The sequence below is a fragment of the Myotis yumanensis genome, unplaced genomic scaffold (genome assembly GCF_028538775.1).
Source record: "Myotis yumanensis isolate MYYU_CA2020_CCGP unplaced genomic scaffold, mMyoYum1.0.hap1 SCAF_8, whole genome shotgun sequence".
In the NCBI taxonomy this organism is placed as follows: Eukaryota; Metazoa; Chordata; class Mammalia; order Chiroptera; family Vespertilionidae; genus Myotis; species Myotis yumanensis.
Window position 1 is genome coordinate 3,510,832 of NW_027223759.1, and position 25,126 is coordinate 3,535,957.

General features: G+C 52.1%; 1 protein-coding gene across 4 annotated transcripts in view; it reads left to right on the forward strand.

Moving 5' to 3' along the window:
• The window catches only part of MYO1B (myosin IB), a 137,345-nt gene that overhangs the window by 7,966 nt on the left and 104,253 nt on the right, over positions 1-25,126 (forward strand). For 3 of the 4 annotated variants that reach the window (XM_070421719.1, XM_070421721.1, XM_070421722.1), the window contains exons 1-2: positions 11,522-11,537; positions 16,239-16,382. In XM_070421719.1, the coding sequence (XP_070277820.1) occupies positions 11,529-11,537; positions 16,239-16,382 (153 nt within the window). In that variant the 5' untranslated portion in view covers positions 11,522-11,528. Of the gene's footprint in view, positions 1-11,521; positions 11,538-16,238; positions 16,383-25,126 lie in introns of those variants that run through there. The other variant, XM_070421720.1, reaches the window with a different exon arrangement.

The following is a 25,126-nucleotide window of genomic DNA, read 5'->3' on the forward strand; positions in this document are numbered from 1 at the left end:
GAGAGTTAGAAACATCAATGAGAGAGAAACATCAATCAGCTGCCTCCTGCACGCCCCCCCACTGGGGATGTGCCTGCAACCAAGGTACATGCCCTTGACCGGAATCGAACCTGGGACCCTTCAGTCTGCAGGCCGACGCTCTATCCGCTGAGCCAGACCGGTTAGGGCCATCCATGGGTGTTTTGATTTTGGGGTGGTAGAGTATTCAAGTTGAAGCGGCCTTAAAGGTTGCTGCTATAACCCCTTCCTTGCATTGGAGACCTACTCAGGCTCAGAAAGCTAGCTGGGGATAGATTTGGGAACCTGAACCCAACCAAGTCTTTTGACTTCTTGCTCAGTTTTCTTTCTCAGGGGATATTTCACTCTCTCCCCAAACCCATGTAAATCCAAGCTTGGTACCCATTACCTCAGAGTCGACCGTCTTTTGACGTCACGGTGCTAATAGCATTTCTATCATCATCATCACTTTGGATTTCAGAAGCATCGCCTACTTCTTATTTTTAATTGTAAAAATACATGTAACCTTTGCCCTAAAAAAAAATCTAAATTAGATTGCCTCTTATTTAGTCACACCTAGAACCAGTGAAAGAAAGAAAGAACAAATTAACTCACTCACTTCCCTCGCTCACTAAGAGCACCGGGAATCTTGGAGGGCTTGGGGCGCAGGAGGGGGGGGGGGGTTGTGAATGATGGAGAGAGTGCTGAAGTTAAAGTTTTCCTCTTTCCCTGTTTTCCCTAGGGTTACCTGTGTCGGTACCATTTTGTTATGTCAGAGTTTTAAACTTTTCCAAACCAGAAGAACAGAATTCTGGAAAATTACCAAAATACGTTTTTACAAAGAAAACTTTGCCAAACCTGACACATTTCCTCAAAGTCCCATTGATTGCAGTTACTTTTTTAAAAGTTCAGTGAACTTTCCAGCTTTCCCTTGATGCCCTTGGGGCCACCTGGCGGGAGCTGCTGAGCAATCTGCGGATGGCCGCTTTTTGTATTGAGCTTGGAAGTGCCCAGGCGAGGCCAGGCGTGAAGCAAGATAGGCTGGTGCCGGTGCCCGGTCCTGGGCCCCTTCTTGATAGGTATGGGGCACGTTGGCACCGGCTGCTGCTTGTCTGAGAGGTGTTAGGGAAGGCTGAAGCCTGAAGCCTGACCCACAGGTTGACTCTGGAGGCTGAAGTCCACGATCAAGGCGACCGCGGGTTTGATTTCCTCTGAGGCCTCTCCCTGGGTTGCAGGCCGCCTTGCTGTGTCCTCAGAGGGTCGTATTGGATGAGGGTCCGTCCTAACGGCCTCATTTTAACTTCATCGCCTCCTTAATGGGCCCATCTCCACACACAGTCACATCCTGAGGTCCTGGGGATTAGGGTTTCAATATGCGAATTTTGGGGGGACACAGAATTTGGGGGGACATAGAATTTGGGGGGACACAGTTCAGCCCCTACGAGATGGATGCGAAGCCCAATGCCCAACCTGCCTCTCTCCCTGCCCCGGGCTCCCTCACCCCCCACACTGTTGAGTGACTGTTCCTCCTGCTCCAACTGGTCACGCTCCTGTCCGTGGCCTTGGTGACCTGTGCCCTTCTGGTCGTCCCCCCCCCCCGCTCCTCCTGCTTCCTTGGCGTCCAGTTCCTTGGTGTTGCGGGCTCTCTCCTCTTCCTGGAAGGAATCATGTCGTCTTCAACTCTTTCTCAACGCCAACTCCGTCTCCCATCCCCAAGAATCCGTTCTCTCAGGCATAACAGTTGTGTGAGGTGAACTCTGTAAGGAACCTGATTGGATGACAAGACTAAACCATTTTGTAATCCTGTCCTCATGGTTAAGAAAAGAAATAGTGGGGACAATGATTTAGGCCAGTGATGGCGAACCTATGACACGCGTGTCAGAGGTGACACGTGAACTCATCTTTTGGTTGATTTTTCTTTGTTAAGTGGCATTTAAATATATAAAATAAATATCAAAAATATAAGTCTTTGTTTTACTATGGTTGCAAAGATCAAAAAATTTCTCTATGTGACACGGCACCAGAGTTAAGTGAGGGTTTTTCAGAATGCCGACACGCCGAGCTCAAAAGGTTCGCCATCACTGATAGGCCAGGGTTCAGTAAAATTTATATGTGAGTTTACCTCTTTCCACAAAGTAATGTTTTTCTCTCTCAAGAGTTTGGTTTTGGGTTCTTGTTTTTCTTCCCAAGGGCAAACCTTGGTTAGAGTAAGACGGAGCGGGTAGCTCTCCCAGGAGAGTGGGGGCGGAATTGCTTTACGGGGGGAGTTGTTCTGCCTTTCTGCTCAGATGTTTTTGTGTCTGTTTTTGGTGGAAGCTGTGTAGAGGCGAAGGCTGCCCTATTTGAAGCTGCGTGTTGGTGTTGGTGAAGGGGTCGGGTTGACTTGTGAGTATGTGTTGTTTAAACTGTGGTTGGTTGTTTTAGAGTCTCTGGTGTATATGTGTTTACGTGGCGTTTCTCCCAATAGTCTGTTGAGGTACATCAGAATGATTTCTACCTGTAATATTATTACATTTAAAATCTATTTTCTTGAAATATTAATGTTTATTGCATGTAATATTATTACATTTAAAGTCATTTTCTTGAAATATTAATGTTTATTGCATTTAACATCGTTATATTTAAAATAGTTTTTCTTCCTTTTTTTTTTTATTGCTTGAAGTATTACAAAGGGTATTACATATGTGTCCTTTTTTTTTTTCCCCCCGCCCTGGACAATCCCCTGGAAAAATAGTTTTTCTTGACGGAAAAAAAAACTACAGGTAAAAGTTACAGAGTTGCTATTTCAACTCCATGGAATTATTTTTATTTTCACTCCAAAAAAAAAAAATGATTTCTACCTAAAAGTTTATGTTTTTATTGAAGATGCTGATGATCTGATTTCTAGACGTATACAAATTATGGATGGTCACTGTTTGGCCTCCTAAAATAGAAGCACCAGACTTCGCTGGGCGACCTTGAGAGGAACATTCGCGTCTGTCGACAGTTTTAAAGTGTGTCATTTTAAAGTATGAAACTCAAATTTAGTTTTTAATGGTAGCGTGTGTGTTTGCTCTTTCTATCTTTAAGAGGCAGGTTATGGGAATGACACGTGGCCTTGTACTCTTGACTCTGTCTGGTTGTGGGTTTGAAGTGTTACTTTTGTGCTTTTTAAAATGACTGGAGCCCTTTCTTTCGACTGTCCGTTCGGGACAGAGTCAGTACGGTTTTCGGATATGGTTTTGAAAACCCCCCGGGTTTGTAGCTTGGCGATACGTTGGTGCCGGCCATTCTCGCAGTGTCTCGTCTGCTGGCTTCCCTGGCTTTCTTCCCCGAGTCCCACGGAGTCCCATGGGTCAGCCGATGCCCAGCACACACACCCTCGGTGCCCAGCGAGCGCTGCCCGGGGCGCCTGAGGTGGGGATCGATGCTCATCCAGACTCAGCTGTGTGGATCCCAAACCCGTCTCTGGTGGTTGCGCTGACTGTATTTAATATCACATTTTAAATAGAGGCAAGCATAGTTGTCTCTGTGAAAGTTCATTTGGGTGTTTTGGAAAGGACCTGGAAAGTTTCCGAAAGTGCTGATAGCTGAGTCAGGGGAGGCTGACTTGGGGGAATCGTAGGATAAAAAGCGATTTCCGAGAGGACTGCCAGCCCTTCAGGGTGGGGGGCCAAGCTGTGACCGCGTGCAGCCGGAGCATCGCAGGGGCTCAGAGCGGTGTCCACGCGCACACTGTGCTTGTCGCAGGTCAGCGGGGTCTGCTCCCTGCGGGGGACAGCGCCCTTGGGACATGCTGATCCCCGGGGCAGGGGAGAGGCTGCTGGGAGGCCTGGGTGGCCCTGTCTGGATTCAGCCCTCGGGGCTGTGGAATCCTGAGCAGGAGTCACAGTGCACCCCAGGTGTCTTTATAGTCTCACCTTCTTTAAAGAAATTGGACCTAGCCCTGGCCGGTTTGGCTCAGTGGTTAGAACGTTGGCCGTGGACAGAAGGGCGTGTCCCTCGGTTGCAGGCTCGATCCCCTGCCTGGTAGGGGCACTGCAGGAGGCAACCAACTGATGTGTTTTCCTCATATCCATGTTTCTCTCTCTGTCTCTCTCCTTCCCTTCCCTCACTCTAAAAATCAATGGAAAGTACCTCGGGTGAGGATTAACAAAAAATAAAACAGAAATGAATTGTCTCTGGAGGAGGCTGCCACGGGGGTGGTTTCTAAGAGAAAGACCGCGGGGTACTGCCGTCCGAGGACGTACACCGAAAGAAAAGGCCCGGGCACCCCAGCAAGAGCTTGGCCAGTAAGTGCAGGCGTGTAGGGTTTAATGTGAAATAACATGTGCAGGTCTATCATTTTTTAAGGCTTCCAGCTTTGGCTTTTTGGGAAGCGACTAGCCCAACGGCCGACCTTCTGCATTTGGGTGAGGAGGCTCTGCAGGCTCCCACCTCCTTGCTCTCTGTGCCGCCCTCCAGCCGGCTCCCCACGCTTAGGACGGGTGCGTCCGTTACTTCTCTTGTTTCATTTCTGTAGTTCTGCTGGGTTCTGACTCCTGAGCTACGAAACTGTGCCCCAGCGGGGTCCCCGCTGCTGGCTTGCGTGGTGCCTCTTATGCATTTCGGACAAACAGGCAGCCTGCAGGGCACGCGCAGGCCTAGGAGCTCCAGGTGAGGTCCGTCCCAGGGCCCCCGGCTGGCCCGCCTGAGCGCAGTGCGCACACCCACCTGGAGCAGCCCCCCTCCCTGCCCCTGCTCCCCTCCACGAATCCAGACGATGCCCGATGAAAACTCCTTGACATTTTTTGTTGTCCCTACCCCTGCACAGATTTTTTTTTGGGGGGGTGACTCCCCATTATTGATAATGTCTGTCCTCAACTTCATTTTCCGCGGGACCGCCTATGACCGGTGACCCTCAGTCACACCGGTTGTTGCCCTTTGAGGCGCGGACATTGGTCATGACGCAGCGTGGACCTGGAGCCAGGCTGTGAGAGCGCCCTCCCCCTCCCCGCACACCTGGAGGCGCCTTAGCCTGCACGCTGCCCTGCCTCGCTCACCCTTTCTCCCAGCCCCAAGCCCCACAGGACCCCCCGCCAGCTCTCTGCGGCCACTCTGCCCGGTCACTGCCTCCTGAATAGAGTTTGTCACCGTCTCTTACAGTTCTTTTCTGCTTCACCACATTCTCCCCACCCTCAGAACGCCAAGGACGAGTTCCACCCGTTTGGCCACCCCGGTCGGACCCTCCTGTGTCACATAACAGTCCCCCTCACACAGTGGACATCGGTCTCCATCCCTCGGTTGGAGGGGGACATCTGCCCTGTGTGAGCGCTTGTTTCAGTGGTTATGTTGCTCTAAAGTAGTTTCTTCGCCTGGGCAGGTGGCTAGTGCCCGGGAGGCAGCGGCTGTGTCTCTGGTTCCTTTTCTGGGGCCTGTGGATTCCGGGCTCTCAGGAGGCTGTGAGCAGAAGAGGTGCCCCGTGTTAATCCTACAGGACAGCCCTGGGTGGCGGCGGTGAGCAGAAGAGGTGCCCCGTGTTAATCCTACAGGACAGCCCTGGGTGGCGGCTGGGCCCGTCCTCCCAGCCACAGGACAGTGACCTCCTTTCCCTTCTTATCTGTGAGCAAAATATTTGTTGTACTGAGTGCGTTCTCCCTGTCACAGCGAATGTTTGTCTCTCCCTTTCATACGAACCGGACGCTCATGTGCTAGTTGAATCCGTGGGGAAGCACAATGGAGGAGAAACGTTGGTAAGCGGTTTTAATTTCTGAACGAGGGGCCTTATAATTATGTCATTAAAAAAATCTCTATAGTTTCTATATATCCTTCTCCACCTGCCTACCTACCTCTTGAGAGACATGATTAAAGGTAGATGGTAAGTTTTACGTTTTTATGCCTTTTAATTTGATGATTTACAGTGTGATAATGGGGTATTTTGAATACCTTTTTGGTTTTGATAAACTGCTTGTAGAGGGAAATGAAGTTTCCTTAATCAGGCATGACAGTGTAGTTCATATTGAGTATTTCATTGCTCACCAAACTTCCCTGGGAAAAATGGTTGTATGGTTCTATATAAAATCAAACTGATTATCTTTAAAATCCATTTTTGTATAGCTGTACAGGTTGTATACTATATTCAAAGGAGAAATGTGTATATGTGTGTGTGTGTTGGGGGGCGTTTGTATGTACCCTTATAATAAGTGTATGCAATATTGCTGTATCCTGTAGAACTTTTGGACATTAGCAGACCTGTTATTCAGATGCTTTAGAATGTAGTTAGAGATGTGAGAGATGTACAACAGTGCATTCGATTCCAAACTCAGGAATGCTCCCAACATCAGAGAAACTGGAAAACAGTTGACCCAGAAAATACTTCCAAATTCTAATATGATTATTGATTTTAATCAGCTTAGGTGAAATAGCCCACTGCCTTTAAGCTACAGTATTTTCTTTTAAAATTCGTTGTAAATGACAATGCAGTTTTGCTCTCTCAGTTCACATGATCCGTGTCTGTTTTGGAACCTCTTCGCTGTTTTTGTGTGAACATTTCTCAACCTGCAAACATTCAGGAACTCCCATAAACACCCTCCCTGGTTACCCCGTGTCCTGGCCTCAGCCTGGTGGGTGACTGCTTGACGGCGCCGCTGAATTTTTATTACTCGGAAGAGCTGCTTCTTAAACACGGGACAGAGGCGTTTGTGGAGACGCACTGTTGAGTGACGCCTGTTTTCCTCTTCTTTTATGGCACAGGGTTAATTTGTACCTTCGGGTCCCTGGTGCTTTCATAACCAGATGAATCGATTAAAACTCAGCTGCCGCTCGCAGCGGGCCACATGGCTGTAAACTCACGCGCCTCCGTGCCTTTACGCGACCGTCCTGTGCGTGTCTTTCTGTGCTGTGTGTGGTTAGGCCCTAAATACTTTAACATTTCTTTTACCTCTGAGTAAATGTCATGGCGAAAGATACTCGTGGACTCGCATTTTTGGTTTTGAACGGCTTTGGTAACCAGACCCAGGATGTAGGAACTCACCTGTCCAGAGGTGAGTCTTTTTCTTTTGGTTGTTCAGTCACTAATGATGGGTGCTGGGACAGGATCTTAGGAGATGACGTAGTCACCCTCTCTGTGGGGAAACTGAGGCTCAGAATCGGCCGTGTTCCCCGGGGTCCCAGGTGAGCTGGCTGCAGAGCCGGGTCTGCAGCTTGGCCCTCTGGGACTGGCTCCGGAGCCGCTGTGGGTGGGCGTAGCCCGGTGGTCTGGGGCAGAATGCTTCCTGAGCCCGAACAGCAAGAGCGCGCTGCACTCGGCACCTTCCCCTCCATTGTCGCTGAAAAGAGCCGGAATGACTCCTCTTTTAAGAGAAGCTAGTTGTGCTGTGTTGTGTGAGCATCTTAGTTCGGCCAGTTGTCTTCAAGCACCAATTGAGAGGCCCCCCCCCAAAACTCACGGGTACAGGCAACCCCGTGTGGGTGTCTGCCAGATGCCAGTCACTGTAGCTTTCATTCTGGGCAACGGGGAGTGGTCGGATGGTCTGATCAGGGTAAGGCCGCGGTGTGAGCAGGGGAAGGGGCAGGGGTCGGAGGACTCACTCGGTGAGGATATCAGCACCAGGTTGGGACCCTCTGATCACAAGCCAGGAAGCTGGTTTCCGCTGGCCCTGGACGCGGGGTCATGGTCACGGGGCGTAGTGGACGTCTGCGCACCGCCCAGGACCAGGCCGAGCCGGAGGGGCCGCCCGTGACATCGGGGCAGTTCTGCCTTCATCTGGGGGTGCCAGGGTCCTGGGTTTGCCAACCGAAACGCGTTCGACTTGGTGGGATTTTAAGCTCTGCCTGGAGGAGCCGAGTGAGGAGTCCGCGGTCGCACGCGCGCCTCCCGGGGCCCAGCGGCCGCGTCTGTTCTGTTCTGGCCGGAACAGGGGTTTATGGAGTTTCTCGCGGGCTTCTCAGACCTGAGCTCAGTGACTGGCATCCAGTGTGAGCAGAGAGCACAGCCGGAGTCCCCGAAAGCCACACCTGCTCGGGTTTTGGTTGCTGGTTGTGTGTGGGGGGGAAGGGCTGGGGCTTCCCCACCAGGTCTCAGGGGGGTGTCATGCTCTGCAGCTGCCCCGCGTGGGCAGTTGTTCCTGCGGTGACTGCAGAGTGTCCTGGGGCATTGACCCAGGAGGGAGTGCTGTTGGCTCACCCTCCTCAGGGGCTGCACCCCGTGGAGTGCCTGCTGCAAACGAGGACACACCTGCCGGGGAGGCAGCACGGGGCCGGGCGCCCTTCAGCATCAGGAGCAGAGATGGGAGATGGCCTTGGGCAGGGAGCCTGCATCAGAGAAAACCTTCGGAGGCAGGGGCCACGCAGTAACCCTGAGGACGGAGTGGGCGTTGCCCTCTGAGATTTGAGATCAGAACCTCTTGGATCCGAGTCTGGGTCTGATCGGAGCCTTTGTGCCCCGTCGGGTGGGTCAGAGGGAATGAATTCTCTGGGAAACCCTTGCTCCCACGCGTCTAAGGAGTTCCCTTTCCCAGTGGAGAGGCAGCTTCTCCTTGAGAAACCGGGGTGCCGGGAAGAGTCGGGCGACTGGGGGGAGGGGCGGGGGGTTAGGTGCGCGTAAGGGAGTAAGTGTGCAAACCACCTCGCCCGGCTCGTCCAGGAGCCAGATGTGCGACACCTGGGCCTCGTCTCTCTGCTAAAGGAAGGTTTTGCCTGGGACCCTCAGACGTTCGGCTCAGACACCAGAAAGGATAGGGTGCAGCGTCTAATCCCAAAGCTTCAGTGTTGTCAGAGCGGCCGCTGTTATTTTTGACTGAAGAATCCCTCTCATCAGTCGAGGTAACGTAGTCGCCTTTTCCACACTTGGAAAGAAACGCTTCTTTTAAACCGATCGCTGTGAATTGTGAAGTTCTAGATGCTGCCTTTCAAACCCTTAATCCTGGCCTGTGTGGGGCTCGAGGGCAGCCCCGCTCCTGCCGATGGCTTTAGTGGTCAGATCAGCTGTCCCACATGCAGACAGACCCAAACCTGAACCTGGACTCTGCCACCGTGGCTGCTGCTCACCCCCCTCCCCCACAAGCAGACACCTCTGGGGGAGGGGTAACCAGGACGCTGAATGAATTGCCTTCCTAGTCACAGAGCTCTGTAAGGTTGGGGTCTGCTCTGTGACTTGGGGGCTTCCACATGCTGTCAGCTGTTTGGTTTTCACTCCCAGTTCAGGTCTACTTCATCCTGTCACCGTGTCACCGCCTGGTCATTGTACGTCCTGTGTATTAGCCACAGCTTGAACACAAGGCAGCAATTTACGTTATGGAAATTACCCAGTAGCTGGGTTGATTTTTCCCTCCTAATCCAAGATTCTAACAAAAGCCATGCTAACAGCGGTCCATGAAGTGCTCTTCACAAAAGGCTTTAGGGAAAGGGGGACCCTCCGTGTGGGGCAGCGCTCCCCGCGGAGTGAAGGAGGGGAAACAGATGACTACCCTTCGTGAAGTGGGTGCGTTTCTCCGAGGGCCTGTGCTGAGGGGACTGAAAATCAGCGTCACCTGAGCCTTGCACAGATGCATTCGGGGTCCAAGTGTGCACCCCGGGGAGCCCTGCGAAGCACCCCTGTGGTCTGTGTGGCCCCCCCAGCCATCTCTCTCTTGGAAACCATGCTGCTTGAGTCAGTTGTCCTAAAGGATGCAGTTTTCATTCCGCTCGCCCTTTCGCTGATAAAGGCTGAGGAAGTGTCTCGCCTTTGGCTTCTAACCTGAGTCCTTCCTGATCTTTGGTGTTCCCGGTGTGCCATCCCAGGCTGTCATTCCCGGTGTCATTCCCGGCCAGCTGTGACCTGCAGGGGAGGGTGGAGATGATGGAACCGCCCTGGAAGGAAGAATGGCCTGTCTCTGTGTGCATCCTGCACTTGCTCTCCACACCAGGGCCCGGTGGGGGGCTGGGGGGGGGGGGGGCAGCCACGCTGCAGGCAACGGGCCCTTCGCATGAGGGAACTCGGGCCTCCGTGGGTGCGTGAGGAGACGAGCCGCCTGAGTTTCCCTGGATGTGTGCTGTCTCGCTCAGAGCATGCTGCCCAAAGGCGTGTCTCCTCTCTGGCTTAAGCCGGGGGTATTTTAAAAAATATATGTTTTTATTGATTTTTAGAGAGAGAGGAAGGAAGAGGGAGAGAGAGAGAGAGAAGCATCAGTGATGAGAATCTTTTCTCAGTTGCCTCCTGCACGCCCCCCTACTGGGGATCGAGCCTGAAACCTGGGCATGTGCCCTGACTGGGAATTGAACCAGTGACCTCCTGGTTCATGGGTCGAGGCTCAGCCCCTGAGGCACCCGGCGGGCTGGGGTTGTTTGTTTAAGACAAGAAGCTCAGCTGAGCCTCTTGAGGCCCCCAACCAGAACAGGACCTGAGGTAGCTTTTCTCTCGTCCCATGAGGGCTGTGGTCACATTCGCGTCACCCTCTCCCGGGCTGGCTCCCTCTCCTGGAGCGATGCACCCTGTCCCCTCATCGTGCGGACGCCCTGGCCCAGCGCGCACTGCGTCTGGCTGGAGGCTGTCCTATGAGCTGGCGTGTGGGCGGCGCACCCACAGCCCCGGGAGCCGTGTCTGTGAAGGAGCCACGGGAGGCCTTGGCATCAGTGTGTGTCCTGGGAGGTTTGCCTTGGGGGCGGGGCGCCGGGGGGTGTCCCCAGGGCGAGGGGAGACAACAGGAGGGCTGGAGCCAGGTTGTGGCTGAACTAAGTGATCACTGATAGGACTTTTCATTGTGGTGAGTGTGCATAACATGAGATTCATCATTTACCCTTTGTAAGTGGGCGCGCCCGTGGCACCGAGGACTTTCACGCTATTGCGCAACCGTCCCCAGCATCGATCTCCTGAACTTGCCGTCTTCCCAGCGTGAAGCCCTGTGCCCACTAAACAGCTCCCTGTTCCCTCTCCTCCAGGCCCTGGGAACCCCATTCTCCCCTCTGCCTCTGAATTGGATCACCCCAGCACCTCAGAAGGGGTGGTGTGGTATTTGCCCTTGCGGGACTGGCTTATTTCAGTTGGCATGTTGTCCTCAAGTTTCACCCGTGTTGTACGTAGCCTGTGTCGGAATTTCCTTCCTTTGTAAGGTGACTGCTGTTCCACTGTGCGTGTACATCCCATCTGTGCATCCATGCATCCATCGGTGGGCTCCTCGGTGGCTTCCACCTTTTGACTCTAGTTACCGCTGCTTTGAATAAGGTGTACAGGGGTCTGTTTGCGTCTCTGCTTCCATACCCTGAAGTGAACTGCTCCGTCATAGGCAATTCTTTATTTCTCTCTTTCCCCCTCAAGGGTCTGCTAAGGCGTGTGACCGTTGTCCTAAGGACCCTGGAGAGGTATGGAAGGACTCAGAGCAGGGCGCACCCAGCCTGACTGTAATTCAGGAAGGCACTGTGGTTTAGAAAGGGCCGATTGGTTCGTGGATGGGGAAGGAGCGGGCTGGCTTTGGGGGCTGGGGTGGCCTGACGGCAGAGAACCACTCCCCAGGCTCTGGCTTCCTGCTGAGAGGGGAAGGCTGGGTAGGGCAGTCACACTGGGGGGTGGAGCCGGAGCGATGAAGGTGGCAGAGTCAATGAAAAAGGTTGGCTGTGGGGGAAGGAAGTAGGAGACAGGGCAAGGCCAAGGATGAGGACCTGGGTTAGTTGTGACGTGTGGAATTTAGGGGGAGCGGGAGGGTTATTTTTGTTTGTTTTGTATTTGGGTGTGGATGGTAGACGGTGTGTTCAGATGGTAGACACAGCCTTGCGGGCAGGCTGTTGATAAAATGGTTGCTAATTTTGGGGGCGGGGCGAAGAATAAAGGGGCAGATGGCCACGCAGTTTGGCTGATCGAAAGTGTGGGATGTTTATTGGTGTAGCGCCACCGTTTCACAGCTTCTGTGATCTATTATACATCCCTACCTCGAGGCAGAAATAGATACGTCAAAATCATAACACCAGAAACGATGGCCAATTAATTCATTGGTTAATCAAAATCTGGTTCCATAAGGATTCTAATGAACCCAAAGGATGTTTTAGACCAGGGTTGGGCAAACTTTTTGACTCGAGGGCCACAATGGGTTCTTAAACTGGACCGGAGGGCCGGAACAAAAGCATGGATGGAGTGTTTGTGTGAACTAATATAAATTCAAAGTAAACATCATTACATAAAAGGGTACGGTCTTTTTTTTTTTAGTTTTATTCATTTCAAACGGGCCGAATCCGGCCCTCGGGCCGTAGTTTGCCCACGGCTGTTTTAGACTAAAGCATGAGTGTGTTGAGTTTGCTTTATGTTCTTTTTTTGCTCAATGTGGATTTTTTTTTTTCATCACTAGAAAAGTCACTTGAAATTTCAAAAGTTGCTTCTTTTCTTGGCCGTCTCACTGGACTGGGAGCTGCTGGGGGTTGGCACGGGCTGGGGAAGTACCACGATGGTTCCTGTCCTGTGCCCAGCACTTAACACAGTCGCGGAGAGCAGCAGGACTCGCTGTACACGGAGGGTGAGCCGAACTGAGTGGGAATTTAATCTAACTGCTCCCCAAGGTGAGATGTGTGCTATTGTCACCGAGCGAGGAAGGAAACCCCAGCTTTCCTCGGGCACTCAGCTCATTACATTAGGTACCGACCCGCATCCTGTAGCCTTGGCCGCTGTTCGCCTTGTGTTTTGCCATCAGGATTTGCTCAGGTTTATTGTTTTTGTTCATGAAATCTTGCCACGTTGGCCCCGTTTTCTTACTCAAATGTGTTTCTCATGTTATTCTTAAAAGCCTCAGTGATCTCATCTTTGGGAGCCAAATAGCTCAGTTCCGTTTCCTGCCCTTTGTTGATAATGTTATGTGTTCAGAGGAATGGATCCAAGTGGCTGGGAGCTGCGGGGTCATTGTCGGCTGTGACAGGCCCGGCCCGCCCAGGGCGGCTGTGAGGATGTGCGTTGTTGAAGGGCTCACCTGTCCGTCCGAAATCTGCGTGCTTGTTCCCCTTGGTGCTTCTCTGAACGCCTACCCGGTGCGAGAGGTGTGCACCTCAGCTTTGGGGAAATAAAGATGAATAAGGTGCGACCCTTGACACCAAGGGGCTGGCTCTGGAGAGAAGGGGCCGCCCTGCACACGTGGCCACGCACCAGGAGGTGAAGGGGTGGAAATGGAGTGGGGGGGACAACGGTTGGGTGCGCAGAGGCCTCTCTGAGAGCGTGTCTCTGACGTCTAGAGCTGATGGCCTTGCCGAGCCGTGTCAATGGCCTCGGTCACAGTTCCCAAAGCGGCAGGCACTGCGGTCGTGGCTCCGAGGGCTTTGCTTGCAAAGTTCCTTCGAGTTTAAAATCATGTTTGTGACTTCATGTTGACCCTGCTCATCATTGCAGCCCCAGGTCTGATATGTGAATGTTCTTTCAGATTCTACAGTAAAACTGTTTCAACTTAAAAAAATACACACTTGTTTGCATATGTGGTACCCCGAGAGCTTTGAATGACGTGGGAGAACAGCAGATGCTCTATTTCAGCTTAGCCTGAATGATTACTTTGGAATCGCTTTTTCAGCGTTGCTGTTGTTTTTTTTTTAAAAATATATTTTTATTGATTTCAGAGAGGAAGGGAGAGGGAGAAAGAGAGAAACATCAATGAGAGAGAAACATTGATTGGCTGCCTCCTGCACACCCCCTACTAGGGACCTAGCCCGAAACCTGGGCATGTGCCTGACTGGAAATTAAACCATGACCTCCTGAGTCACCGCGGCCTTGAGTTTGGATATCAAGTAGTGGAATGACCTTGCACTTCACATGGATGTGCGTCGCGTTTGGCAGCTCTTGAGTGGGACTGTTGGGTCGGCACATGCTGGTCTTGCCATTCCCGAGCACGGATGACATTAGCGTGGTAGTGACTTGTGGTTTCAGGTTGGTGACTGGGGCGGACCACTTATATGTAAATGGTAGCTCACAGATGGCCGTTTTAAGGCGGTACGTGATGTTTATGCTGCGTTCTTTGATTTTGAGGAATTCTGGAAATGATGCTTTCAGTTTTTTAAATGGTGTCTTTACACCATTGGGAGCAGACTAAGGCTGGAGCTAGTGGCCAGTCCCTTTGTAGGAAGCTGGGCTGGGTGCATGGTGTCTCAGCACCCATGTCAGGGAGGATGAGGGCGGGTCACTGTTCCCTCCGCCCAGATGCTGGAAAGGCGAACACAGCACACAACACGGCGCTTGAATGACTCAGTGGACGTTGGTGCCGCCTTGCAGTTGGTTTACTGTTTTGTATTTGGGTTTGTGACCGTCGTGTTTCCGGAGTTTCCGCCTTTTACCCTTTGCCTGGGCCTCAGCCTGGGTTTTGCCCTCTTTCCCACTTTGGGATTTCAAAGTTGGGAGAGAAGTGTAGCTTAGAACCATTCAGACTTGCATGAGGCCTTTCAAAAGATGGGGAAGTAGGTTAATGACAGAGGAAGGTTGGCTGCGTGACTGTGGTCACCTGCGGGGAACTCTTCTTTCGGCAGCTGTTCCCGGGAACAGACTGTGTGTACAGAGTCCGCGGGGCAGCGGGCTCCCGCACGGCCTGTGCTTCCTTTGAATTGCTGGTTTGAGGTGCTTCTTTTTGAAACACATCTCAGGTTGACATCCCCCTCAGTCCTAAGCCTTCTCTCATCCGCCAACGTATATGTAATGAATCGCAGCCAGAGTCTGAGAACTTGAAATTTGATTTAAATGTTAATTCATTGCGACAAAGGTTGGCCACTCACGTTCCTACTCCTGGGCGCGTCTTTCCAGGGCCTTGGCCTGGGCCCAGCTCTCTCCCCGGCTCCCCTGCATCTCCGGAGTGTGGCCAGGGCCGCACCCCCATCTTCTTAGTTTTGAACGAGAGTCTGGCCTAGTTCAGAGTGCAGGAACCATTCTCAGTGCTGCTCTTGTTGGGTTTTAGCGCGATCTGGGGCTGTTTATTCCAGGTGTATTGACGTGAAACTAAAAAACACCCCCCCTCCCCCCATATTAACAAGAGAGTTAACTCTATTTTTCTTCTTTTGAATATTAAACACTCCCTCACTGGCTCCTTTCTGTTTATGGGACAGCCTCTGCTGCTTCTTGGTCTCTCTATTTCGGCTTTTTGGTGCAACTTAAAAATGTCTTAATAGGATCAGAAATAAAATATGTGCTTGTGGATTCCTATAAATCACTAGTGATTAATAATAAGGAGTTACAGAATTCCCAGTCCTCCTGGCCCAACTAAATGCAGGTTCCGTCGCCTCTCAGAGACCTACTAGATGCTCCCGACTGGAACGGGGGGGCATTTATTTGAATTGCTAAGTTTTAAGGAAGTAGACCAACCTTTCTAAGGCCTGATGTGCCTGGGCGACTCCACAATGGAAAGAATCAGATGTACTTCCTCCTCGGAATCGGGCACATGAATTATACACGGGCACTCCTTGCATGCTACTCTTATTTTGCTATTTTAGTTGTGTGTCCGTTGGAGTGAGAATTAAGAGTATCGAGGTCATCCTTGCCAGGCTCTGTGATACAGGCGACCTCAGGTTCACAGGCGGTGGTGTGCTTTCCTTTATGAGTCAGTGTTGATGCCTGGTGGGAAGCCCCCCCCCCACCCCCCCCTGCCAGGTGCAGGGTGGTAAGTGGTGATTGAGGTCTATGGCACTCTCAGGTACCACAGCAATATTTCTTCATTTCTCTGAGAAATCGTTCTAATCTTAACATGAGGGTAATGATAACAATACCTCTCTCAGAGTGAGCGGGACGGTTAAGTTAATTAATGCGTATACAGTGCTTACCACACCATCTGATACGGGGCCAGAGCTCCGTAAATGTTAGCATCGTTTCTCAAGCCTTGTTTCCTGGGGAAAGGCCTTCTGGATGTCGCCATGCAGACCTGGGGGATGCCGCCTTGGGGGAGGCAGGTTCACGTAGGTTTAAGTCTGACCTCGGTGTGCAAGGGTTGGTGGGAAGGGATGGCTTGGGCTCTTTTCAGGGTTTTGCAGCTCCTGATTGGGTCGCGAGGGTGGTCTCAAGAAGAAAGCGGGGGCCTTGGCTTCCTAGTGGCTCTCTCTGGCGATGGACCCTGCCCGGGACGAGGGGCTGGGAGGGAGGGAGGCTCATGTGTGGCAGCAGGTTGGCAAGTGGCGCTCCAGTGGTGTGACGGGGACTGTGGCCACCTGAGGGGCTCCTCACAGGTTGTCGGGAGGGGAGGGTCTGACGTTGGTGAGACAGGGAAGGCCATTGGGCACTGCCTGCCCTTCACTTGTCCACGGCGCTCAGCACACATCTGAGAGGATGTCACTCGCTTATGCTGACCCTGTTCTCGTCTTCCCTGCAGCTGGGAACCATGGCCAAGATGGAGGTGAAGACGTCCCTGCTGGACAACATGATCGGGGTTGGCGACATGGTGCTCTTGGAGCCTCTCACGGAGGAGACCTTCATCAACAACCTCAAGAAGCGCTTTGACCACAACGAAATCTATGTGAGTCGGCCCGCCAGGCCCCGTGTGCGGTTTCGACTTTGTGTTTTGTGGCAGAGAGCTGGCTCTTCTTCCTCAAACTCTTCTCTCTCTTTCTCTCTGTTTTCTGTTTGTCAGAGTCCAGAGGTATTTGTTTATAGCCTCAGCCAGAGTTCTGTGTTTGCTCGATTGGCACACAAGTAACACTGATTAGAGTCTGTTTACACGGGGTGGGTGCAGGGTGCCGACTGGGTGCTGGTGTTGTGCTAGACGTTGGGGGCATCTGCAGCAAGCGGAGAATACCGAACTTCTGCCTTCTGAGGAATGGGTGCAGGCGGAGTTGGGAAATCCATAGGCATCTTCTTGGATGCCTTTATAGGACTAGCAGTCTATCCTTTGAGAAGCTACTCATTAGAATGCAGGGAGTGAACTGTCAAAAAAGATAGGAATCTTGTGGCCTGGCTGGTGTGGCTCCGTGGTTGATCATCGACCTATGAACCAGGAGGTCACGGTTCGATTCCTGGTCAGGGCACATGCCCGGGTTTCGGGCTTGGTCTCCTGTGGGGGGCATGCAGGAGGCAGCTGATCGATGTTTTCTGTCATCAGATTACTTTAACCAGGGGTCCTCAAACTACGGCCCGTGGGCCACATGCAAATACAAATATTGTATTTGTTCCCGTTTTGTTTTTTTACTCAAAATAAGATATGTGCAGTGTGCATAGGAATTTGTTCATAGTTTTTTTTTAAATTATAGTATGGCCCTCCAACAGTCTGAGGGACAGTGAACTGGCCCCCTGTTTAAAAAGTTTGAGGACCCCTGACTTTAACTATCAAGTTCCTTAAATATATTTAAAATATGAGTAAAAAAGACACTTACATGCAGTTTTTCAGGAGTGTGTGTACAGCACGGAAATTTGCATCCATTCAGGTCAAGGTGCAGTGTTAGCCAAACCAAGGAAGGGGTGTGGCTCCCTGTCCCAGCGGCTGAGGAAGAAGCAGGATGGATCGGATGCGAGTGTGTAGTTTTAACAGACTCGGCCGCACTTCTGAGTTCTTTCCCTTTTTACAGTGCATCTGTGTCGAGAAATGAATGGGATTATTGGGACATGCTGAATATTTTTCTGTTAATATGGGAACAGACAGTAGAAGGAAATATCTATACTAATAAAAGCCTGCAGGGGAGAGCAGTTAGGGGCTATCAGGCCAGCAGGCAGAGGCGGTTAGGGGCGATCAGGCTGGCAGGGGAGAGCAGGTGGGGGCGATCAGGCAGGCAGGCAGGCAGGCAGGTGAGCAGTTAGGAGCCAGCGGTCCCGGATTGCGAGAAGGATGTCCGACTGCCAGTTTAGGCCCAATCCCGACAGTCAGACATCCCCCGAGGGGTCTTGGATTAGAGACGGTGCAGGCTGGGCTGAGGGACCCTCCCCTCCCCCCATGCACGAATTTTGTGCACCGGGCCTCTAGTAAGTAAATAAAAGGAGAGAGAGGTCATAACGGATACAAGTAGGATGGGTTATGACCTTTTGGAACTGATATATTTTTAAAAATTATATATGCAAAGCCATGTGATTTTCTGTTGCACAGAGCTTTCCTTTCCAGGTAGCCCATCCTGTTTCAAGGATAACTTTGGATCGTTTCTTAATGAAATGATCGTCATCCTCTGGGAATTGAGCTTTTCATCGTTGTGGGTTTATATGGTTGGGGCAGGGGGAGGTGGACAGTAACATGAGATGTGTGGAGACAGCTTTGGGGGCATTAATTTGATCACTGGGTCGGACCTCGGACCTCCGTTCAGAGCCGTTATGTAAAGTGTGGATTTGAATGGAAGAGGCATAAAACACTGCTGCCCCGCGGGAAGAGGTATTGTCTGGTTTGGCAGTGAGGCCCGGTGTCACCTTCCCTGGAGGTATAGCAGTTCGGCTGGCTGCGGGTGGGAAAACCTCGGGTTCTGCAGCGTTAATTGAAAGCACGGTCTGATAGCACACAAAAGGCAGGCTTGAAGCCTCGGTCTCTGCGATGGAGATAGCAGGACTCAATGCGACCGTAGCTACGGGGCCGATCGCTTTTCCTTTTGGCCCAAGAAGCCCCGTGCACTTTCGGATGAACTGAAAATGGGGTGGAGGGTAGAACGTTACACGCATTCAGGTACCCGGTTTGTTGTGGCCACTAACAATGAAACAGTCCCCTTTCTAACAAAATGCCAAGTGCTCACGTGAGTCTTTCGCAGACGAAATGTCTGGGTTCAGCCCTGCGTAATTTTATTTTCTAACTGTTTTAGGAACGCCCTTTATGGTGTAAAAAGCAGAAAATTGCTTCCTGCTTTCGGATACTCATTTCAGCGCGTCTTTCCAGGATACTTTAGGGCCATCGCTTCCTTGAGATGTGTGGCTTCATCTTGTAACTGTGACCCCCATCCTATTGGAGGGCTGGGCATTCTCTGTTTTATTTTAAGCCAAAAAATATTTCCAGTTACAGCGTCATGTCCGCAGTATGATCCTGCTTTTTGTCATTGGGGGGTTTATGGGCGTGTGCATGTGTTTGTATATCTGTGTGCTATGAGGATGCTGACTTTGGGTGCCAGAGTGGGATGGGATGGCATGGGATCTGGGGACTGGGAAAGGTTACTCTGAGACTTCTGTGCTATAGGGCTGGTGACGTCGAGCATGTATTGTTTTTGTAAATAAAGAAAGACTGTCCAGTAGATTTGAGGATCAGCCCTCTGCAGCCGCACAGGTCATGCAGAGCAGCCTCGGGAACCTGTCTCTGGCTCTTGCTTTCGTTCATGGCGGCTGTAAAATTGTTTATCCTGACGCCAAAGGCCAAGTTAACACGACCCGCAGTGTTTAACTGTCTGACACTTCACTTTTTTTAAAAAAAAAAATCCCCTTTGTAGTCTCATGGCTTTGTTTTATTCTCTAGAAATGGGTGCAGACACACTGCACAGTCCTGGTTTCAGAGCCGTGGTTGATAGGGGCCTAGTGAGCAGAGGGCCCTGGGCCCAGACGGCTCAACCCCTGAGCCATGCTGGCTGGGCTAGTTTGCTTTCTCTCTGAATTGTCAGGTTGGGGATCATCTAGGTAAAGAAGTCTGAATTCGTCTAACGTTTTAGGATCTTAATTTAATTGTAGTTGGAAGAGGACTGCTTTGAAAATCCAGTGAAAATAATCTTAATTTTTAGGAGTTAGTGGTGAGTTAGGATTCCCACAGAGTTGGCCTAGCACAGTGGTCGGCAAACTCATTAGTCAACAGAGCCAAATATCAACAGTACAACGATTGAAATTTCTTTTGAGAGTCAAATTTTTTAAACTTAAACTATATAGGTAGGTACACTGTTATTAACTTAATTAGGGTACTCCTAAGGCTTAGGAGGAGCCACACTCAAGGGGCCAAAGAGCCGCATGAGGCTCGAGAGAGGCGGTTTGCCGACCACTGGCCTAGCAGGTCCTTTTGTGAAAGATCCTCAGGTGCGTGCTCCGGGAACGCTCACTGTTTTTGCGCAGAGGTGGGCTCACGCACTTGTTGAAAAAGCCTTGAGTTGGTGCAGGCAGAGTCTCTAAATGGTCTTTGCAGTTGCAGATGGAGGAGATCAGGTGAGAATCACAGAGGGATGTTGGCCTGGGGGGAGACCTGCGGGGTCAAAACCCTTGGCTTAGGGGGCCGCCCGCAGTCCAGTGGCCTCGTGGGAAATGCTGGCTGTGACATCCCGAGCCCGGCTGCTTTCTGCCTCCTCTCTGTCCTGTGTCACACGTTCTTCCGCCCCCCCCTGCTCCCCCCCCTGCCCCCCCTTCTGCCCCGCCCCGCCGGATGGGAGGGTGGCAGGGTTTCCGTGCACTTGTCATGGAGGTGACCCAGCCAGACGCGGTGCCATTTTTAGGGGCACCGGCCAGGGCTGTGGTTGGGCTCAGGAACAGCAAGGCTGCAATTTGGGCAGGAGTAAGCCCACGGCCAGTTTGCAAAAAGAACCTGGGTGTCTGTTCTCTGACGAGGAAGTATTTTCGGTGCTGACAAGTAGCTTTCGTTTGTTTTCTATCCGAATGGTCAGGTTTGGGGCCCATCCAGATATAAGCGTCTGAATTAGTCCGGTTTTAGGATCTTAAACGGATTGGGGGTGTAAGAGGACCTCTTTGAAAGTCTGGTAAAAAGGGTCTTAATTTTTAGAAGTATTAGACTTAGGATCCCCCTAAGGAGGGGATTAGATGTTTTTATGAAAGATACTTAAATGTCAGTGCTATATATTTGGTTTAAAATACTGCAAAGGAAATGAAAATAATACTAGCTAACACTTGTATATTTATCTGAGGTTCCTAAACCACTTTTTATACATACACATGGAGAGTCCCACCTATGGGTATAACATATGTCCCTGGGAGTTTGCATAGATGGCCTACCAGTTTCCTCTCGCTGATTGATGAGTTGCCCCAAGCGTACACACGGCCGACAGTAACATGCATTCGTCACCTCGAGGTCCCTGTGGGTCAGGGTCGGGGCACGACGTAGCTGGCCCTCAGCTGGGGTGTGTCCAGGCTGTGGGGAGGTGTCCAGCAGGAGGGGTCTCGGGGAGACTGGGCCCTTCCCTGGGCTCCGGGTGGCTGGCAGGACCTGGAGCCCCCTGGCAGCGGCTGGAATACACATATCCACGCTAGTGCTGTTCCTGCTGCCCGGACGGTCTCCTTTTTTTTTCTTTTTCTTTTTAAAATGTCCTTTAAAAAGTGTAGTTTTTTTTTTTTTAAATTACAAAAGTAACAAATGCTTTTGGAAAGAAAATTCAGATAATACAAGCATACCTAACATAAACATGTGATTTTCTTACCTCGCTACTCCAGTCCCATTTCTAGAAGCGAGCGTAGTTTAATAGAGGGTAATCTTCCAGATTATTATGTAGGTTTGATGAAAAATTAAGCTTTCAGCCCGGCCGGCGTGGCTCAGTGGTTGAGTGTTGACCTATGAACCAGGAGGTCACAGTTGGATTCCTGGTCAGGGCACCTGCCCGGGTTTTGAGCTCAATCCCCGGTGTGGGGCGTGCAGGAGGCAGCCGATCAATGATTCTCTCTCATCATTGATGTGTCTGTCTCTCTCTCCCTCTCCCTTCCTCTCTGAAATCAATAAAAACATTGAAAAAGTTAAACTTTCACATTAAAGCTTTTCTGTTGTGGAGCTGGAAGTAGGGGAGGATCTCCTCTCTCTGGAGGAATGGGCCTGTCCCCGAGAGCCCAGACCCAGCCACGCTCGGGGGCAGACAGCCACCTGTGATGCCACCTCCGGCCCCCTGACCCCGTGCAAGGAAAGGCCTAGACTCCACGGTGCACGAGTCTGCTCGGCTCATGGAAAAGTAGAGCCTAAGGAAGCACGGAGAACTCGTGCGTGTGTGTGTGTGTGTGTGTGTGTGTGTGTGCAGGCGTGTACCCTCGGTGTTTGGTGGAGATGGCATTAGCAGGCCAGATAAAGCTGGTGAAAGACGAGGCCGCAGAGGAATGTTGTGTCTAATTCCTAGCACAGCCTCTCTCTCGGACAGTTTTGTGCTCCTTTCAGAACAATCCTTTTTGGTGGTAACTGCCGGTTCCAGCACCTCCATCTCTTGAAACCTTTGGTGGCTGGAAAACCGCTTCCTCTTAGAACTTTCAGCGTGGACACATGCTTGTCTGTTACTCACCCTGCGCAGAGTTGTCTTACCCTGCAGGCCTAGTACGGTACCTGACATAGTCATCTAATACCTATGCTCTATTAATTTAAATGTTCCGGCTGGAGCCCTCCAGGCAGTTAGGCCTGGCTTCAGGTCTGCAGCAGGGTTAGCCTTTTTTTTCTTTCTTCTTATCAATAAAATGTATTTTATTGATTTTTTTACAGAGAGGAAGGGAGAGGGATAGAGAGTTAGAAACATCGATGAGAGAGAAACATCGATCAGCTGCCTCCTGCACATCTCCTTCTGGGGATGTGCCCGCAACCAAGGTACATGCCCTTGACCGGAATCAAACCTGGGACCCTTCAGTCCGCAGGCCGACGATCTATCCACTGAGCCACACTGGTTAGGGCAGGGTTAGTCTCCCGGGGTCGGAGGGGCGGGTGCTCAGGAGCAAAGACCAGGCCTGGCTCTGCCACCGACCCTCTGAGGCCGGGGGAGGTGCCTTCACTCCTCAAAGAGTGTTCTTATTGATGAAATGACAGGTGACAAGTCCTCGTTGGCACATGCTATGCTAAACACTTTACATGTGTTAATTCATTTCATTGTTACTGGAGTCCTGTGCCCTGTAGGTTTTTAAATTAACTTCATTTTACATACGAGGAAACCGGCTCAGAAAGGCTGAGGAGCAAGTAGGGGATGGAGCTGGAATTCACACCCAGGGAATCTGGCCCCGGAGTTCATGTTCTTAGTAGTCCTGCTGACTTTATGTGGTTGCTATGGCAGCAAATGAATGATACTGCCAGTAGGAAAGCATTCTTTTTTTTAAAAATATGCCTTTATTGATTTAGAGAGAGAGGGAGAGAGAAAAAGAGAGAGAGATACAGACAGACAGACATCGATGTGAGAGAGAACTGTCAATCAGTTGCCTCCTGCAAGCACCCCAACCCAGAATCGAACCCGAAACCTGGGTATGTGCCCTGACCAGGAATCTTCAGTGCATGGACAGCACTCAACCACTGAGCCGCCCCGGCCAGGGTCATAGGGCAGCATGCTGAACCTGCACAGTGCTGTTCAGAATAATTGAGTTGTTATTGAAGAACGTGGGGTTGGGAATAGGGCGGTCTCAACCCCAGGCGGAGGACTGAAGTGCCCCTGCCCCGTGCTGAGCTGGCATTCCGCAGCCCAGCGACATGAGCCTGGTGACGCGGAGCAAGTGCCTTCCGTTCCCGAGTCCCGCGCTCCCTCGTCAGAAGCAGTAACGCCATGAGCATGAGGCTCCCTCTGGAAGGCGGGGAAGGTGTCAGGAGGTGGTTTTTCATCCTGTTCTCCGGATGGAGGTGATTTAGAGGATGAATGTGGTTGAGAACGGCACATGGTTCTCTATGAATGAGGTGGGGGGGGCGGGGGAGCAGGTCAGCACAGGGAATGTGTATCCAGTTTTGTGGTCTTTTCTGCACCTGCAGCTGTTTCTGCGGTCACATCTGTAGGGCAGGTCAAGGCGGGGCGACCCTGCTTTCTAAAGACGGGCCATTATGTTCCTCACACTTGTTTGGAGGAGTGGAGGGGGTTTGCAGGGGTGGAGGGAGGAGGTTGGAGGGGTGCAGGGTGTTTGCAGGGGTGGAGGGAGGAGGTTGGAGGGGTGGAGGGAGGAGGTTGCAGGGGTGGAGGGAGTTTGCAGGGGTGGAGGGAGGAGGTTGGAGGGGTGGAGGGAGTTTGCAGGGGTGGAGGGAGGAGGTTGGAGGGGTGGAGGGAGTTTGCAGGGGTGGAGGGAGGAGGTTGGAGGGGTGGAGGGTGTTTGCAGGGGTGGAGGGAGGAGGTTGGAGGGGTGGAGGGTGTTTGCAGGGGTGGAGGGGGAGGTTAGAGGGGTGGAGTGCGCGATGCTGTGTGGTGTATTGGGAAAGGCGTGGCCTCTGGCAGGTAGACCTGAGGTTCAGTCTTGGCCACTCACAGACACGGTGACCGTTGGAAACAACTGCGGGTTCGTGATGTTTCCTCTGTAGAGTAGGGATCGTGGGCTCAGCAGCTTAGCCCGGTGCTTGGCACCTAGTAGGGGTGAAGCACGTGGTAGGTCCAAAACTTGGAAACTCAGTGACTTCTCTTCCAGGTTTCAGACACTGAGGGCTTCTAGTAACTAGAGTCTCCCTCCCCTTCCCGCCCCTCTCCGCCCCTCTCTCCCTCCTCTCGTGTTCCCCTGCCCCTTCCTTCTTTGGGATCCATTGTCCAGGTTTCACTTCTGCTGCATTACCACCTTCTCTTGGCCACACAGTGTTATTTCCAAGACGCCTGGCCAGCGGCACCGGTAACACGGGCCCCTCTGTGCCTTAGTGAGAGCGTTTTCTTGGGTCCGGAGAACGGCGCGCATTGTCTCCTCACAGAGGTGATCTCGGTGGAGATAGGGCGGTGTCGTGTTGTCCGGCTCTAAAATGAAGGCTGCCTGGGCTGTATTTTTAGCTGGTATTTCAGCGTGGCACGGAACTCGTATATAGTTCTTTAATTCGTGGTCTGCGGTGACCGGCAGCCGGGGACAAAGGGTACCACACGCTGGCAGAGACCTGCCTGGGACTAGACTGACGGCTGTGGGCTCCTTGGCAGCCGCGGTTGCCTGCCCTGCCCAGGTGTGGCTCCTGACCCACGGCCAGTGATGGGTGGCACAGCAGAGACTGACAGCCCAGCAAAGCACCCAGGGCTCGATTCTGTCCTCAAACCGAGAATCAGAAACACCGAAGGGAAAAGAGAGATCGGAGAGCCGATGCGGGCAGCCGTGGCTGCAGGGCCCACGCCGGGCCAGTGCGGCAGAGACGGGACTCTGGCTGTGAGAGGACCAGCTGGGAGCAGGCCCCGGGGAGCAGGGGGGGCGCACGTGATGCCGGACCTCGAGGGATGCCTTCCCCAGCTGGTGCTGCCTGGTCCACGCGCTGCCTGGTCCCCAGGGTGGGGCCTGGAAGCTCCGTGGCCGGTGGCTGGGGTTCCTGGGTGGGTTCATCGCGACCGTGAAGCGGTCAGTGTTGGGTGTGACCCGAGACATCTCCATGCTGAGCAGCGAAGGAGCCTGACCAAGTCATGCTTCCCTCTTCCAATGTCCTGTCGGCGGTGCTGCCCCTGCCACTGAGTGGGGGGCCTTGGGCAGCTTTCAAAACTCCCTAATGCCTCC